This window comes from Amblyraja radiata, chromosome 6 (genome assembly GCF_010909765.2).
Source record: "Amblyraja radiata isolate CabotCenter1 chromosome 6, sAmbRad1.1.pri, whole genome shotgun sequence".
Taxonomy (NCBI): Eukaryota; Metazoa; Chordata; class Chondrichthyes; order Rajiformes; family Rajidae; genus Amblyraja; species Amblyraja radiata.
Window position 1 is genome coordinate 85,560,570 of NC_045961.1, and position 19,645 is coordinate 85,580,214.

Consider the following 19,645-nt stretch of genomic DNA (forward strand, 5'->3'; position numbering starts at 1 on the left):
AACAGAAATGGAATCTGAATTTTCTGTTAACCCCCAAGATCAGGTGTTTTTGAGGTAATAGTTTCAGATTCTCAACATCACACGTGTGAGGAAGAGCTTCCTAACATCACCTATGCACACCTTGTAAAGATCTTACCTCTTGCTTTGGAATCCCGCCATCAGATGAAATGCTTTGTCTGTACAGGTGCACAACCTTTTATCCGAAGATCCAAATAACGAAAACCTCCGAATAGCGGACATTTTTTTGGTCCTTGAAGAAAGGTCCTTGAAAACGTTCACCGAGGGCGGCCCGCAGAGGTGACAGCGGAACCTCCGGTCGGTCCTCCAACAAAGGGGAACTAAATCCCCATTCATAAAAGAGAAGGTGAGAGTATATTGGGTGAGTGTATATTGCGCGGGAGGGTAGGAATCATTGTAAATCATTGCTTAAATGTTAGTCAGTTAGTTTGGTGGGCTTTTGGGGGGAACTTTAATTCTTAGTCCCCTACCTGGTCGGTGAAGCGGGGAGCGGGCAATGCCTTACCGGGTCGCCGTGCAGTAAGCTCCGGACCGCTGTGCCGCGGCTCCCAACATCGTGGAGCTGGGGCTGTAGCCGGCTGCGCTGGATTTGGATTTGTAGCGCCGCGCAGCCAGGGGTAGAGTTCGCCGTGGTCGGAGCTACAACCGGCGCCGCCCGTGGCCGGACCACGGCAGCTCCACGATGTTGGGAGTCGGCGGCCCACAGCAATCCGGGCTGCGGTGGTCCAGCTACGGGCGGCGCCGGTTGTAGCTCCGACCACGGCGAACTCTACCCCTAGCTGCGCGGCGCTACAAATCCAAATCCAGCGCGACCAGACACCCGCAGCCCCAGCTCTGTGATGTGGGAGCCGCGGCACAGTACTGCACGGCGACCCGGAAAGGCATTGCCCGCTCCCCGCCTCTCTGACCAGGCAGGGGACTAAGAATTAAAGTCCCCCCCTTCACCCCCACCACATAAAATCCCTCCAAACTAACTGACTAACATTTAAGCAATGATTCCCCGGTCTCCGGGGAGGAGGCAGCCGCTCCAGTCTTTCCAAGCCGCCAGCGCTACCTACCTAATCTACGCTAAAAATCTTCCATTCCGAAACCCGAAAATGTCCGATATCCGAAATGTGTCTGGTCCCAAGGCTTTCGGATAAAAGGTTGTGCACCTGTACTATCAGCCCCTTAAATGAAAGGGCCGAGTAGAGGGGGCATTATGGTGCAGCATGTAATGCTTCAGAATTTCACCACTTTACTGAGATATGTTACTCCGGGAAAGAGCTAGGTGAAAATAAAGAATTTCTCTACAGGAAGGCAAAAGTGAGTGAGGGCGCCTATTAAAAGTGAATCATCCTTTCTGCATTATTGTCACGTGTACCAAGGTACAGTGAAAAGCTTTTTTGTTGCGTGCTATCCAGTCAGCATAAAGACTGTACGTGATTACAATCGAGTTGTCTACGGTGTACAGATACAGGAGTTACACTCATCCAGGCAAACAGAGAATAATATTCTGGACCACAATCCAACCAGATCTTGTACATGCTTGAGGAGTGCTGCTTTTCCAGCGGCGCCATCTTTAAGATGAGATAAAGTGAAGTCCCTGTTTGGCATCTCGAGTGATATTAAAGATTCCACAGCACTCTTGGAAGATGAGTGAGGGAGATTTCCCTGCTGTTCTGGCCAATACATCGCTTCAACTAACACGAATCAATATAGATTGCCTTGTCACTGTTGTAATGTTTTTAATGGAACTCTGCACTCATTGTGTTACAGCATTACTGTTGCAGACTAAGACTTTGCCTCCATCACAGTGAGGATGTGCTTGGTGAACTCACTGTGGTGGATGTTTAATTTGTGTTTATTGTATGTTTTGTTATTATTGATTCTGTGTATGACTGCAGGCAACATAATTTCGTTCAGACCGAAAGGTCTGAATGACAATAAAGGATCTATCTATCTATCTATCTATCGTTTTCATTGATTTTGGTGGACTTTAGGAGATTTTTGGATTATAAAATACATTGATTGAATGCAAAACCAAATTACTATTGATGGTGTCAATTTTGCAATAAACACGGAAATGGCAAGAAATGTGAAATTTTAAGTTAATAATTTTTCAAGTGGTAGCACAGTGGAGCCTTACAACGCCGGAGACCCGGATTCAATCCTGACCACAGTTGCTGTCTGTAAGGAGTTTATACATTTTCCCTGTGACCGCGTGGGTTTTCTCCTGGTGCTCCGGATTCCTCCCACACTCCAAAGGCATTCAGGTTTGTAGGTTAATTGGCTTTTGTACAGTGCATTCAGAAAGTATTCAGACCCCTTCACCTTTTCCATATTTTGTTTTACGTTACAGCCTTATTCTAAAATTTATTAAATTCATTTTTTTATCATCAATCTACACACAATACCCCATAATAAAAAAGCAAAAACAGATGTTTAGAAATTTTTGCAAAGTAATTAAAATGAAATAACTGAAATATCACATTGACATAAGTATTCAGACCCTTTACTCAGTACTTTGTTGAGGCACCTTTGGCAGCGATTACAGCCCCAAGTCTTCTTGGGTATGATGCTACATACTTGGCACACCTGTATTTGGGTAATTTCGGCCATTCTTCTCTGCAGATCCTCTCAAGCTCTGTCAGGTTGGATGGGGAGCGTCGATGCACAGCTATTTTCAGGTCCCTCCAGAGATGTTCGATCGGGTTCAAGTCCGGGCTCTGGCTGGGCCACTCAAGGACATTCATAGACTTGTCATGAAGCCACTCCTGCGTTGTCTTGGCTGTGTGCTTAGGGTCATTGTCCTGTTGGAAGGTGAACCTCTGCCCCAGTCTAAGGTCCAGAACGCTCTGGAGCAGGTTTTCATCAAGGATCTCTCTGTACTTTGCTCCGTTCATCTTTCCTTCGATGCTGATTAGTCTCCCAGTTCCTGCCACTGAAAAACATCCCCACAGCATGAAGCTGCCACCACCATGCTTCACCGTAGGTATGGTATTGGCCAGGTGTTGAGCGGTGCCTGATTTCCTCCAGACGTGACACTTGGCATTCAGGCCGAAGAGTTCAATCTTGGTTTCATCAGACCAGAGAATCTTGTTTCTCATGCCTTTTGGAAAACTCCAAGCGGGCTGTCATGTGCCTTTTACTGAGGAGTGGCTTCCGTCTGGCCACTCTACCATAAAGGCCTGATTGGTGGAGTGCTGCAGATATAGTTGTCCTTCTGGAAGGTTCTCCCATCTCCACAGAGGAACTCTGGAGCTCTGTCAGAGTGACCATCGGGTTCTTGGTCACTTCCCTGACCAAGTCCCTGCTCCCCCGATTGCTCAGTTTGGCCAGGTGGCCAGCTCTATGAAGAGTCCTGGCGGTTTCAAGTTTTCCATTTAAGAATGACGGAAGCCACTGTGCTCTTCGAGACCTGCAATGCTGCAGAAATTGATTTATACCCTTCGCCAGATCTGTGTCTCGACACAATCCTGTCTCTGAGGTCCACGGACAATTCCTTCATCTTCATGGCTTGGTTTTTGCCCTGACATGTACTGTCAACTGATGACCTTATATAGACAGGTGTGTGCCTTTCAAAATCATAGTCCAATCAATTTAATTTACCACTGGTGGACTCCAATCAAGTTGTAGAAACATCTCAAGGAAAATCAATGGAAACAGGATGAACCTAAGCTCAATTTTGAGTGTCATAGCAAAGGGTCGGAATACTTATGTAAATGTAATATTTCAGTTATTTATTTTCAATTACTTTGCAAAAATTTCTAAACACCTGTTTCGCTTCTTCATTCTGGGGTATTGTGTGTAGATTGATGATTAAAAAAAAAGAATTTAATCCATTTTAAAAAATGGCTGTAATGTAACAAAATGTGGAAAAAGTGAAGGGGTCTGAATACTTTTTGAATGCACTGTATATTGTCCCAAGTGTGAAGGATAGAACTAGTGCATAGGTGCTTGTTGGTTGGTTTGGACTCGGTGTGCTGATTTGCCTGTTCCCATGCTATATCTCTAAACTAAATTAAACTGAAGAACTGGGTAAAGTTATTCTTCCCAAATCTGATTGAAAGATATTCTACAAGATAGCCTACATCACAGAAACAGGTCCTTTGGCCAACCGCGTCCTTGCTGATCATCAACCATGCATTTACACTAATCCTATATTAATCCCATTTTATTCTCATTAACTCCATTCACATACTACCCCTCACCCATACACTTGGGACTATTTACAAATGCCAATTAACCTACCAACCCGTGTATCTTTGGAATCTGGGAGGAAATTCACTGGGAAAACCCATGTGATCACAGGGAAAACATGCAAACTCCACACTGACATAATCCAAGGTCAGGATTGAACAAGAGTCTGACACTGTGAAGCAATGACTATACTAGGTGCACCACTGCGCAACCTGTAAGTGCTACTTCTTGGACTTGAAATGCTAATATCCCGTTTCTCTGCAGCCTAAATACAAGTTAATTCTTTTATCCATTCCTTTTAGCAGTGGCCAGTAATGAGCATCAGCATGCCAGGTTGCCATCATCAGACCTCGGGTTGATTTCCTTGGAGCTGAACATTTAATAGGAGATTCCAAGGTCATAGTCATAATCAAGAAGCGGATTTGATTGCATAAAAATGGAAAAACTCTGCAGAAACATTGATGGTCAATGACCAAAAGCTACAGAGCACGGACAGGCTTTGCCTCCTTTGTGCTAAATGATTCTCTCAAGCATTTTGAATTAAACAATTTTTTATTGATTTGTATTCAGTCAAGATACTATTCCCTTAGTAAATGCATTGTATAACACTATGTGCAAATCTTTTGTTTGTGTCTCTCTGATATTGTAAAAATGGCTTACTTGTGAAATATTTTCTCTGAAAGTTGTTACTTATTCTGTGGGAATCCAGTCTGCACTGCATTTATTTTATCATATCGATGTTCATCTTATAAGGAGTAATTAATATTTTCTTGTGTACGTGCTTTAGGATATGTCTCAGTATAACTGTCACTATGTTTTGTGACAAGAATAGAGTGCAGTCTCATATAAACAGATTAATTTTGCCTAGCTCAAAGGATTATTTGATAATTGGCTTGCTGAACAGTAATTGATTTTAACCCTCCTGGAGTGTGCATATTGTGATAAACTATTATTTTTTTTCCCAGTTACTTCACCGAGATGCAGCCGGGAATATGAAGATTCAATACCTTGGGACAGCGGTAGGCAGCAGTTCAGCTATATTTTTTTATTCATTTTTTCAGGATCAGGAAGTGACTGGTGGCAAGCATTTATTGCCTAATTTCCCCTTGTGAAAGTAGTAGTGTGGTGCCTTGAACCACGGCATTCCTTCTGCTGAAGGTACTTGAAAAATGCTGTTGGGTCATTCCAATAATATTATGGTGTAAAAATACTAAAGTACTTGTACTCGCTAGAATTTAGGAGATTGAGGGGGGATCTTATAGAAACGTACAAAATTCTTAAGGGGTTGGACAGGCTAGATGCAGGAAGATTGTTCCCGATGTTGGGGAAGTCCAGGACAAGGGGTCACAGTTCAAGGATAAAGGGGAAATCTTTTAGGACCGAGATGAGAAACACATTTTTCACACAGAGAGTGGTGAATCTCTGGAATTCTCTGTCACAGAAGGTAGTTGAGGCCAGTTCATTGGCTATATTTAAGCGGGAGTTAGATGTGGCCCTTGTGGCTAAAGGGATCAGGGGGTATGGAGAGAAGGCAGGTACAGGATACTGAGTTGGATGATCAGCCATGATCATATTGAATGGCGGTGCAGGCTCGAAGGGCCGAATGGCCTACTCCTGCACCTATTTTCTATGTTTCTACTTCAAACTTCTACTGTACACGCCATCTTCAATCATCAGGAAGGTGTCAATAGACCTGTCAGATATGCAAAACGCAGCAAATATAAATGATGAACAAGGGAATGTAAACAAGGCATTAAATGATAAGATATTAAAAAATACAGAGGGATGGAGAGCATAAATGCAGAAAATGTTAAATATACGCTCAGCATATCAGGCAGCATCAGCGGAAAGAGAAACAGGGTTAACTTTTCATCTCCAAATTTGTCACACAAGCATTGACTTGTCCTGGGGTGCTTATCCAAAGATCCATAAAGGTAACAGGAGAGAGAGATTAAGTGATTATTGATTAAGAAGTAATGGGTGCCCAGAATGGCAGAGGCATAGAACATATGAGAAAGCTACACCAGGACTGTACAATTGCAGGAAGAGCCACAACATTAGCACTGTGTGCAGTTCTAATTATCAAATGTCAAATATATGAGAGAATTTTTGGCAAGGTTGAACCATTTTAGGTAATAGGAGAGACTGGTGTGGGATGGCCTTGTTTGAATGGATGAAATGGATGGTAAGTTTAATTGAGATGTGCAAAATCAAGAGGCCTATATTGTGTGGATAGGAAGGAATAATTCCCTGCAGCCAATAGGTCAATAACCTTGATTTGTAAGCATGTCAGGACTTATGGGGAGAAGGCAGAAGAATGGGGTTGAGAGGGAAAAATAGATCGGCCATGATTGAATGGCGGAGTAGACTTTATGGGCTGAATGGCCTAATTCTGCTCCTAGTCCATGAACCAGGAGCAGAAATTTGGAGGAAGAGGTAGAAGGATTGGTAATTGAAGCTGGATCACATATTAATTTTAAAGTTTGATGGCTTATTGATGACCAAATGCATTAAGGGATGTGGGGAAATATAATGGTATATGGAGTTAGTTCATGGTGTTACTGAATGGCGGAACAAGCTCGAGGGTGAATGCCCAAATCTGTTTTTGTAGTGTAGCTTTGCTTGCAAGCATAAATGGTGACAAATAATGTCAGATATGCTAATTGAGAAAGCAGATATTTTATTAAAGGGATAATTATGTAGTGGTGTTCAGGAAGAAGAAGGGACAGTGGCCTACCTGTCTGCTCTTGTGAGGTCATTAAAACATGAACCTCTTGCTGACATACCACTTCCATGTTTGTATCCTGGTCTCTTTGCGACTTTTTCTAATGGTTACCTAGCTGTCCTCTCTTCACTTATGCTTTTTAACATTTTCTTACAAATATAGGTCATTCAGCCCATTGAATCTATACCTGTTCTCAGGGCAATCCCATCAGTCCTGCTCCCCACTTGTTTTCCTGTAACTGTAACAGCTATAACCACAGCATCACAGCCACATTTTCCATCCAGCAGTGACTTAAGGCCATTGGCGTTTTGCAACCGTTTTCTCCTTGCACTTCGAATAAAACACTTGCTTTGAGTTTAACTACCTACTTTTCCAGCGGTTTTTTAAGAGACTCGTGAAGTTCGTAGACTTGAACTGCAACACATCTTTGATTCTGAAAGCCTTTGTCACTTTACATTACATTCATAGTCATAGTCATACAGCGTGGAAACAGGCCCTTCGGCCCAACTTGCCCATGCCAACCAGTCCCTTTGCCTGCTGCTGCACTTGAACGTGAACAGACTTGGTATTTTTCTATCCTCTCACACATGGCTTCAAAGATTCAAGGGAACTGGACTAGACTTGTAGAGTGAGCGTGTAGATAGGTGGAGCCAGTGGTTTCCATATTCGCTCAGCCTCTCCACCCCATTCTCCCATTTTGCCATGTTCATTTAAACCTCAGAGTTAGTTGCCTTTTGGTTACGTGTTGTCAAACCTAAGGGTGTCATCTGGAATATAATGATTCACTCAATTAGAATTTCAGTGCAAGTCTTTTGAATTAAGCACTTTGTATTTAAATTCTTAAATATTATCTCACGATCACATACTTTTATGGTTGTTTCTTGACATCTTTGAATGTCTGTTGCTGCAATTGTACAGCTCTTTGGTGACACCACATCTGGAGAACTGTCTTGGTTTCCATGCCTCAGGAAGGATGTTCGACGACTGTATCCTAGATACACTAATCTGAAGAATGGTCTCGATTCGAAACATCGCCCATTCCTTCTCTCCAGAGATACTGCCTGTCCCGCTGAGTTACTCCAGCTTTTTATGTCTATCTTAGATTGATTCTTGCGATGAAGATGCTGAGATTGAGCAGGATGGGTCTCTGCCAAAATTGAAACAAATTAGTGGTTAACTAATTGAAATGCACAAATTTCTAAGAGGAGCCAACGGTGTAAAAATGGGGAGGTCGTTTCACTCCCTCCGGCTGAAGAGTCTGGAGTTAGGGGTACAATTTCAGGATAAGAAGCACGGGAATGAGATGAGGAAAAATTTATTCACACATATTATTGTGAACATCAGTTCTGTATCCCAGGAGATTGTAAATGCTCCATCATTGAATATATTTAAGAAGGAGATTGGCAGTGGTTGAACTCAGAGTAATACATGGCAAGAAACTGATGAAGTCTGTGATCAGGTGTGGCATCATTGAATTGGCATAATAGCCTGAATGTTTATTTATTGATCTACTATCTTCCTCAAGCTGAAGCATTTGCTTCCAGGATTTTCCATTGCCCAACATGAGTAGCAACCGTTTAGACGGAATAAGATTAATTTCAGTGCTGCATATTTCCATGTGTTCAATGGAGTGTTTAGTGAAACTTGCAGAAATATGTTGTTCCGCTATTTAATAAGTCTCCTAATGGGAAAAATAATGCACGTTTAAAAGTGCTTCCATAAAATATTTGATATTTCCTATCTTAAACAGTGGTCATATTTAAATGTAGATCCATGCATATTCTGGTTTCATAAGCGGTAAATGCCATTGTCCATTTTGCAATTGCTACAATAAAATAACAACAGCCACATCATGTTGCTTCTGTTAAACCTGTTTGTTTTATTTTATTTGCTTCTACCTTGCTGCTATGTTGAGGACTAATTGTGCTGGAGAATGAAACATCTTTCCTCTCTGTAATGACAGCATCAACTAGTCTTAGGTCAGGTAAAGTGCAAGTTGCATGCAGGTTCGAGTATCTCCTGTGCTGGTCCTATAATGTTACTTGACCCATTCCGTAAAGGGTACCCCCCACCGCAGTCACGCACCATTTTCATTTACATGATTAACTCTCATAGCCTATTTACATTGACAGCTTAATAATGAAACCAAGTTGACATTTCTCTCAAATGAATACAATATGTGTAGCACATCACGACCTAAGGTTCTGTTCCAAATTGAGATTGGCATTTTAAAAGCATCGTTCTGCAGGCTGGCTCTTGTAGAGCCAGCATTTTACTAATAACCCAGTTTATCGTTATACCAATGGCAGCTGCTGCAAGCATGAGATGTGCAGAAAAACATATAGAATATAAACAGTGTAATAATGGTTCACTGGTCCAGTGGTACTTTATTGTCACGGACTGAGGTACAGTGAAATTGTTTTTTACGTACAGTTCAGTAAAAGTATTACTGTACATAAGCTCATCTTAGATTAAGTACAAGTGCATAGGAATTGTACACTGATACAGTATACAAGAATCGCCAGGTTTGGCGCCATTTTCAAGTTGTTATAAGTGCAGAGTTCTTAACGTGGCCATAAAAGCCTATTGTCCCGCTGGTGTGGCAGGGTCAGGCTGGCCAAGCATAGCCATTGGTGTTCTCCTCTGCACTACCGCCCCATGCTGGCTGCGGGTCGCTCATTCTCTTGAAGCAGTGCCCGATCCAGCTGAGCCCCAGGGCTGATGCAGGGCTTCCAGCGGCCCACTCCACCGTCGAGATGTACTCCCGTCGTTGTTCTACTTACCAGCCCTTTGTTCCTTGCATCTGCCGTCGCCACCATCTTGAATCTCTTCACCCTCCTCTCCGGCTCTCAGGGACGAGCAGGGCAGGCTCGGCAGCTTACCTGTTGGGGAAAGGTTTCCCGGCTCCGTGGCTGGCGAGCCAGGCCTGCTGCTAAAGGATAGGAGCGGCACCATAATAAGGAGGTAATGCAATGACATGCACGATTCCGAACAGGTTCAAGGTTGAGTGTTACAATGCAGCAGCAACGTTCTGCCTAAACAAATCACAGACCACTCTTACCCAGCTTTTTTAAATAATTTTGGGTTCTTTCATTGAGAAAGGAGATGGAAAATAGACACCAAAGCATAAAACGTGCTTCTTTAAAACTTTCAATGAAAGGATCCCAGTAAGTTTCACACAACAAATGAGAGAAGGTGATTAAAAAGCAGGAGCGGAGAAGAATGTTCCAGTGCAGAGACAAGTGCCACCCAGCCACCTGGGCTCCAATCTCTACTGAAAAATGCTTAAACCTTCTAACAGAGAAGATTGTGCACACCTTAAGCAGTCATGAAACTTTCTTTAACCTTTGCTATTTCTCGATATTTGCAGCTGTGTCATTTGCATGAGCTGGCCTGTCGGAGCCTGTGTCTTTCGCTGCTATCACACCCACTGTGCTTATGCACCCTGTGGGGAGTTTTAGAACCGAATGATGAGGCTTTGATCATTTTCCGTTTTAAATTATGAAGAGGGCTGGGTGTGTGTGTGTGTGTTTATCACAATCATTCTTGTCGATATGAACAAGTGGATTGCATTGCCACGTGCCAAACGATGGGCAGTTTTGTGGACCAGATGTTGTCTGCAGAGAGTTGTAGAAGAAATTATTCCAATTGACATCTTTAATTGCCATTTGTTACAAGACTTTCATCCATTGGTGTGAGCAGGGCTTGGATCCAACTCCCTGAGGCAATTTGATAGTGCCTTATCCTCTGCCACCGCTCCTTTATTATTCACGAGTGTTCTCAAATAGAATTTTTAACTGGAGGTAGTTTAATCCTACTTAATGGCATTTACATATCATGAATGATGCTAGTTTGAAAGAGCTTATTGATATAAACCGTTCAATATAATCAGGAATACTGAATCATTATGGTATGTTTAACAAATGAGTGTTGGAACGTGGCAACTGCAGGATGTGGAATTTACCCTTGAATTTTATGCAGAAGTGTTAGATTTTTCTCTTTGTTTCTCATTGCTATAATCTTCTCAGAAAACTGATCTATATTTGATGAGAAATTGTTGTTGGGACTTTGGTCACAAGGGAGCTTGTTGCAGCAGAATACCCCATTAGCAGCAGGGTGCTCTGAGTGGAACGATTGGATTATCACTAGTCTCCCTTCACCTTATTAACATCCATTTCTAATGATCCAGAAAAATACTATTCTGAACATTAAGTTAAAGCCTGTTCCCTCTTCTGAGCAGTACATTTTGCAGAGAAGTACAAGACTTAGGGTGGGTTCTGGTGGAGTAGATAGAGAGAAATTGAAAACAATACAATACAATACAATGCAGTTTTATTCGTCACATTGCACATAAAGTAACGCCTAATTTATGGAAAGTCTGGAGAGTTTGGAATTAACTGGGTAGGTTGATGATCTGAATCGTTGCCTTCTGCGCGGAGATTCTGTGATTCATTCTTGATTTGGAGTGCTGCAGGACATTTGAGTGAAGCCTATGGTTTTGTAGGATGTAAACAAGATTTAGTATTGTAGAACACAGGGTTCAGTAATGTGGGATTGCTTGCTTTAATTGTGTGAACTTCAGATAATGCTCCATTGCACTATGCCACAGAATTCTGCAGTTTTCCAAATGACCAAGTTATTGATCTTGGCAGAAGGAATGTGTGTTGGGCTGTTCAAGTCAGTGAAAAAGCAAACAAGCCAATAGATGTTTTATACATTGCTAAGCGTAGTTCCCATTGCTGAACAATTAATTCAAGTTTATTTCGTGTTTGGTGTGTGAAATAACATGTATCTCAAAAGCAATTTTAATGTTCCTATCAGAACATTTCAAAGTACTTCACAGTCACTGTTATGACATAAGAAATGTAGCAGTCTGTTTGCAAACAGCTAGTTTCCATACACAGCATTGAATTGGTGACCAGAACATTTGTTTATTTAGTGAAGATTTAGTGAAGGATGAATATTGGCCTGCTGACAGGAAAAGATTCCTACTCTTTAAAACAGTGTGTTGAAATCATTTCTAACCACCTGAGAGCAGATGAGGCTTCATTTTACCATATCATTCCAACGCATATATATTCTTACAGTACTGCACCAGAACATTCTGGTTCGGCAAATCTAAAGTGGGAACTGACCCCCCCACAACAGAGGCAATGTCAAAATATGAAGGACAGTTGCATTCTGTTTTATTAGTACTATCCGCAAAATCAATTCTAGACTGAATATAGCCTGTCTGTACTGTAGAGTTAGTGACGTGAGATTTTTGTGAGGGAAGGTTAAGTTTCTATTCAGTAAATTTAAGTGTGTATCTATACTCTCCATCTCTGAGATTGGAACCTGGGGTTGAAAGTCTGTCAATGTGAATCTGTGATTTGCTACAGAAGATAGATTTGAAGGGCAGCAGGTTTAAAAAATATTTTTTTGTGAACTCTTCCATGTTTTAAGGAGATCGCTCAGGATGTGCCCAGTTTAGCTGAACGCCTGAAGAATTGATTGGACTCGTGCAACCGAGCAGGCTAGTCAGAGTGATGTGCAGCTTTGGGAGCTGATTTGCAAATTTCTACGAGGGAGTCAGAGGCTCAGCCTATTTGAGCTAACAGTTTGTCCCAAGAGTGTACTGCTGTTAATTGTATCATTTTGTGTGGCAAGGACATTCTATACGTTAGAGTATTGTACTATAGTTGAGGCCCATTAATTGGGATGTCGTTGAGGAGATGTCTTTATCAGAACTGTTCCCGTCACCAATGCTCATCTGATTGTACTGATTAAATACAATAGGACTCAATGTGATTCCTGAGAACATTACCTCTTAAGTAATTTCCTCATTAGCCAGGACCCCATCAACTGTTTGTTGAAGGAACAGAATCATTAATGATAGGTTATTTATGAATGTTCATTCCAAAACATGAAAATGTATACTCTATACATAAATAAACTGCACATCCTTCTCAAATTTACTGCAACATTTCGGAGGGAGAGTTATTTTACCGTACAAAAATGCAATGTGTTCCCTGTGACCCAGACTGTAAGCTGTGCAATTAAATCTCTCTATCCGCATTTAAGCTTTAGCATAAACTAATGACAAACCTCAAAAACAATTTGAAACTCAATCAGTTTAACTCAGGAGGGTAAATTTAATATGATAATTTGTCTTGTTGAATTATATTAGCTTAGCAGGGTTGCATGCAAATATATGACCCTTACTTAGTGTCTTAAGTGGTAAGCTGTGTTGATGGATATTTTAGTTCTGATAGGGAACTTTGGGGTAACTTTGGAATGCCACAGAATATTCCCGTGGAGGTCTAAGACTTGAACCAGAACTCACACTGGGTTGATCTTCGTCTCCCCATTTCCATAATTTGCCTTTGTTCCCGATATGTCAGCACGGGCAAATAACAGTTTCTATTAATATCAGATGGAGTTGTGGAGGACAGCATTTTAATGTAGTAAATGACCTCCCTGTGGGGTTGTTATTGCCACTATAGAACATCAGTTACACAGTTGCAACAATAGTCGCTTAATTGATTCGTTTAATTAGCAGGAGATGAAGTTTGTGCTGCATCTTGTCATCCAGTATCACGGGAGGGGGCCCAGCAGTCTGTGCTGCCTGCCACCATTGAGAGTTTCCACTTGTCATATTCATATAAAGCTGTAATTATATGTAAATGAAAACTGCCAAAACCATTCTAACTTTTATTTGACCATATAATGTATTTTTGAGAAAAGGTAAAAAGAATTAATGCTGTTTTCAATTATTGTAATGTCCATGTTTGTTAGATTAAGTATTATGGTCTTCAAAATGTTGCAATAATTATCTGCAAATGATTTTGATTTTGGAATGTATGCAAGCAGATTTTTAAAGATGTAGTGAATGCTTCACTCTGTTAGATGGAGGTGATAGTATCTCTACAGCACTTTAAGAGCCACACAATGTCCTAATAGTTTTGTAGCCCTATGAAGGAGAAATTGAGTCACTTTTGTAATGTGGCTAAGGTGATAGCCCACTTGAGCACAGCAAGCTCCTGTAAAAAGCAATGTGATGGCCATCCCGGGACATCTGCTGTTATGATCCTGGGTGAGAGATAGGCACTGGGCAGGACATCAGTAACAACTCAACACTCTTCCGAATAGTGATCTTTTACAACCATCTGGGAGGTAAGCAGAACCTTGGTTTAACATCTGGTCAGAAAAATAACAATTCAGACAATGTAGTCGTCCCTCACCACTCTACTAACAGACTGGATATTAAATAAAAACTGAATGCTGGAAAAAAATGTCAGGCAGCATCAATGGAAAGAGAAACGGTCAACAGTCGGTTATTATTTCAGATTTTCAGCATCTATATCCTGTAATTAGTTTTAATATACTTAAATCTGCTTAGACTGTGATGATTTTACTCAATTCTTGGTGGCACAGTGGCGTAGCGGTAAAACTACTGCCTTACAGCGCCAGAGACCTGGGTTCGATCCTGACTGCGGGTGCTTGTCTGTACGGAGTTTGTACATTTTCCCCGTGACCTGCGTGGATTTTCTTCGAGATCTTCGGTTTCCTCCCACACTCCAAAGACGTACAGGTTTGTAGGTTAATTGGCTTGGTATAAATGTATATACGTAAAATTGTCCCTAGTGTGTGTGGGGTAGTGTTAGTGTGCGGGCATCGCTGGTCAGTGCGGACTCGGTGGGCCGAATGGCCTGTTTCCACATTGTTCCAAAACCTGCACATTTTTTTTTAAATATGAGAAAAACTTCCAATGTTCCAAGTAGTAATTGTCCAATTTGACATTGAGGTCGGACGCAAATTTACCAATGCCGCGCTTTGTTTTATGGTCGCTAGACAGCGAGGACCCTGGGATCATGGCTGCCTCCTCATTATATCAATAGCAATAGCAAGGTTTCCAAGGAATAAATGTAATGCAACCCTTGTTGATCGGTTTGTTTTTCAATTGATTTATCTTTATAAAGTTATGATGTGAACTGTTAAATAAAAATGATAAATAACAAATGTAGAGCTAGGGTTAGGTCAGGGTCGGTTGGTCGGTCAGTCAGTAGGCCAATGGATGCTGTGGAGGATCGGTCTGGCTATCGGGCCGTCCGTCTACCGGTGGATGGTGAGAGTGGCCGGGCCGCCGGTGGATGGTGAGAGTGGCCGGGCCGCCGGTGGGTGCTGCGAGTGGCCGGGCCGCCGGTGGATGGTGAGAGTGGCTGGGCCGCCGGTGGATGGTGAGAGTGGCCGGGCCGCCGGTGGGTGGTGAGAGTAGCCGGGCCGCCGGTGGGTGCTGCGAGTGGCCGGGCTGCCGGTGAATGGTGAGAGTGGCCGGGCCGCCGGTGAATGGTGAGAGTAGCCGGGCCGCCGGTGGGTGCTGCGAGTGGTCGGGCCGCCGGTGATTGGTGAGAGTGGCCGGGCCGCCGGTGAATGGTGAGAGTGGCCGGGCCGCCAGTGGGTGCTGCGAGTGGCCGGGCCGCCGGTGATTGGTGAGTGTGGCCGGGCCGCCGGTGTGTGCTGTGAGTGGCCGGGCCGCCGGTGGGTGCTGCGAGTGGCCGGGCCGCCGGTGGATGGTGGGAGTGGCCGGGCCGCCGGTGGGTGCTGCGAGTGGCCGGGCCGCCGGTGGATGGTGAGAGTCGCCGAGCCGCCGGTGGGTGGTGAGAGTGGCCGGGCCGCCGGTGGATGGTGAGAGTCGCCGAGCCGCCGGTGGGTGCTGCGAGTGGCCGGGCCGCCGGTGGCTGGTGAGAGTGGCCGGGCCACCGGTGGATGGTGAGAGTGGCCAGGCCGCCGGTGGCTGGTGAGAGTGGCCGGGCCGCCAGTGGCTGGTGAGAGTGGCCGGGCCGCCGGTGGATGGTGAGAGTGGCCGGGCCGCCGGTGGGTGCTGCGAGTGGTCGGGCCGCTGGTGGGTGGTGAGAGTGGCCGGGCCGCCGGTGGCTGGTGAGAGTGGCCGGGCCGCCGGTGGATGGTGAGAGTGGCCGGGCCGCCGGTGGGTGCTGCGAGTGGTCGGACGGCCGGTAGCTGCTGCAAGGCATCGGTCGGGCTGTTGGTAGGCTGGTGTTGCAGCGAGCGAGCGGGCGGTCTGACGGAGCCGGCGCTATGGTGGTGCTGAAGGCGGCCGGGCGGCGTGCAGGGCAGTGCTGCTCATAGTATCTAGTATCTTTGCTCATCGCCAACAAAGTGTCCAGGTGAGTGAGGGGAGACCCCCTACTCGTCCCGCTCGGGGGCCTGGGGATAGAGTTGGGGGCGGCGCAGGGGCTGGAGGTGAGGTTGGGACGGGGTGATACAGTTGCCTTGTGGTCTTCTCTGGACCACCCCGGGTATGGGAGCAGGAGGGGTGCAGTTCGGGGCGGAGCCTCCTGGGCTGCGGCTCAGTGGGAGGGTCGTGCTCCCCCGGTGCTGGTGTCATAGAAACATAGAAAATAGGTGCAGGAGTAGGCCATTCGGCCCTTCGAGCCTGCACCACCATTCAATATGATCATGGCTGATCATCCAACTCAGAGCTGCCGGGCAAGCCTGGATTGGTATTGGTCTGATAAATGCACGCATCACCTCCAATGGGCTCAGCGCTCGAGGTCCACACCTCTTGTGTTTACGTATCCAGCTTCTCCTCTGGAATGAACTGCAAAGCACCCAGATCCCCATGAGGGTGAGGGGCCAGGGTTGACATCTACCCTGAAGATAGACACAAATGCTTGCATCTTGCCTGACCCGTTACTCCAGCGTTTTGTGTCTATCCAGGGTAGAATGTCAGAGATGTTGCCTGACCCGCCGAGTTACCCCAGCCTTTTGTGTGTATATCTTCGGTGTAAACCAGCATCTGCAATTCCTTCCTACACATTTGATATCTACCCTGTAACTCCCAGTGAGGTCACTGCTCATTCTCCTAAACTTGAGATAGTTCAGGCTGGAGGTAGTCTGTCGCTGCAGAAATCAATGTGAAAAACCTTCCCTGCACTTCCTCATTCACAACCACACGCGTTCTTGGACCCATTCCTGTTGTGGTCTAGTATCTTTAGTGCTGCTCCCCACCATCATCACCACGATGATCGAGAAGGGCATGCTGGCCGATGTGGATGCGCTGTGGGGCCACACGTACTGAGCCCGCAGCCGGTCCCAAAGCGGCTTCTGCTCCAGCGGTGGGCAGCTCTGGAAGGGGGGTGAGTTAGGGTTAGGCATTTTCCTCTCAGTGGAAGATGCCTAACCTGAGGGCAGCCTGGCACTGCCCCAGTCCCACTATGGCCATGACCCTCACTCCGCACACTGGCAGGCAGCGGGGTTCAGTAAACAGGGGAACCCACAGGAACGGCCCTCACCCATTAATTAGGTTGGTTATGGTTAAAAAGACTGCAACACGGAAATAGGCTCCCATGGCTGCAATTGGGACGACAGATTGGGACGACAGATTATTGGGACGACAGATTATTGGGACGACAGATGGCACAATGGGCTAAGTGTTCGGCTGGCAACCGGAAGGTAGCCGGTTCGAATCCCGCTTGGAGTGCATACTGTCGTTGTGTCCTTGGGCAAGACACTTCACCCACCTTTGCCTGTGTGTGAATGTGTGTGAGTGATTGGTGGTGGTCGGAGGGGCCGTAGGCGCAGATTGGCAGCCACGCTTCCGTCAGTCTGCCCCAGGGCAGCTGTGGCTACAGAAGTAGCTCACCACCACCGAGTGTGACTGAGGAGTGAATGAATAATGCGATGTAAAGCGCCTTGAGTATTAGAAAGGCGCTATATAAATCCCATCCATTATTATTATTATTATGGTGTAATATGGGCATTGGACACTAGATGGCGCTTACTTTTCCGATCTCATTTTCTAATTAGTTTAAATAATTAATGTGCAACTTTTGGCACTGATGAGTTATAACTTCCTTCTCAATTATATTGTATCTAAATCTGTGCAAAATGTAATGTAGTTCCGAGACATGGGTCATGAAAGTTGATTTCTAGACACATTTTTGATGCTCGGCCCACAGCTAATTGTATCTCTAAACTAAGCTGACTCCATGGCAATTTCAGTGTTCAATTGAAGATTTTGGGGAAATTAACAGTATGAAGTATCAAGTAGCTTTCTAGAAAAGGTGTGACATGAAAGAACTGTGTCTATATCCTTGATTAATATTTTGCAGCCATGATTTTGCATTAGCAAAGCATCCTTTGTGTTCAGCCAGATTGAAAATGTAACTTGCTGTTACTTCCAACAGAATTAATTTAAGATATCCAACTTTTCTGTTCCAATTTCTCGCTTTGTTATGAACTGAGGCACCTTTGAGATAGATGCATGTTTTCAGGTTTAGTTTTGCTGTTGACTGCCTCGCTGGAGAATTACACAGTAACAGTATTGCTATTACTTCAATTCGTAACAGGTTTTCAGTTACGTTTTCTGTTCAGAACCTCTGATGGTTCTGGCCAGTAATTGTCCTTTACTTAACATCATCAAAGCAGATGGTTAGGTCCTCATCACATTGCTGTTGTAGGTGTTTGCTACATGCATATTGGCAACAGCATTTTGCATGTAACACTTTTAAACTATAAGTAGGTCTTGTTTACTCCCCTGGATCCCACATCCCAAAAAGTGCAAACAAAAGAACATGAAAGCTTTTTAAAATGCTGATTATTATTTCTGAAATGTGACATTTGAAACATTAAAGAAGCATTCAACATTGCCAGCTCAATAGTCGGTACTCAATAACAGCATCATAGAAACATAGAAACATAGAAAATAGGTGCAGGAGGAGGCCATTCGGCTCTTCGAGCCAGCACCGCCATTCATTGCGATCATGGCTGATCATCCCCTATCAATAACCCGTGCCTGCCTTCTTCCCATATCCCTTGACTCCACTAGCCCCTAGAGCTCTATCTAACTCTCTCTTAAATCCATCCAGTGACTTGGCCTCCATTGCCCTCTGTGGCAGGGAATTCCATAAATTCACAAATCTCTGGGTGAAATTTTTTTTTCTCACCTCAGTCTTAAATGACCTCCCCTTTATTCTAAGACTGTGGCCCCTGGTTCTGGACTCACCCAACATTGGGAACATTTTTCCTGCATCTAGCTTGTCCAGTCCTTTTATAATTGTATATGTTTCTATAAGAAACCCCCTCATCCTTCCAAACTCCAGTGAATACAAGCCTAGTCTTTTCAATCTTTCCTCATATGACAGTCCCGCCATCCCAGGGATCAATCTTGTGAACCTACGCTGCACTGCTTCAATCACAAGGATGTCCTTCCTCAAATTAGGAGATGACAGACATCATGACACATGGATAGAAAAGGTTTAGAAGGATAAGGGCGAAATACAACCAATGGGATTAGCTTAAAAGGGACAGCTTCATCATCAATGATGAATTGAGTTATAGAGCCTGTTTCCGTACTATATGACTAACATGTCACATTTTCTCATGAAAGTACGGCTTGCCATTCCGTATCCAAGACTTGATGGTTTGGGTTTTAATGCTTCAGCTGATAGACTATATTGTGTTTCATGCAACCCACCTACCTTTGGTATGCTTGGGGAAATAACCATTAAGATAAATCAGACATTGATTTGAGCAAGTTTATCATTAGATTGATGCCTCAACAGTAGAATTGCCAATGCTGATGCCTCACGCAAGTCTCTTCCCTCCTCTCTTTATCTTTCCTTTCTTCCACTTTCCTTTGTGTATTTTTACAGCTTCCCTCTAAACCAGTGGTTCCCAACGTGGGGCGTACGCCCCACAGGGGGGCAATTTGATTTT

At 44.3% G+C, this 19,645-nt stretch overlaps 1 protein-coding gene across 1 annotated transcript in view; it reads left to right on the plus strand.

The window, feature by feature from the left end:
• Window positions 1–19,645, plus strand: part of pcca (propionyl-CoA carboxylase subunit alpha) — a 437,485-nt gene that overhangs the window by 313,952 nt on the left and 103,888 nt on the right. Inside the window, exon 21 of the mRNA XM_033023091.1 lies at window positions 5,166–5,219. Within this exon, the coding sequence (XP_032878982.1) occupies window positions 5,166–5,219 (54 nt within the window). The remainder of the gene's footprint in view (window positions 1–5,165; window positions 5,220–19,645) is intronic.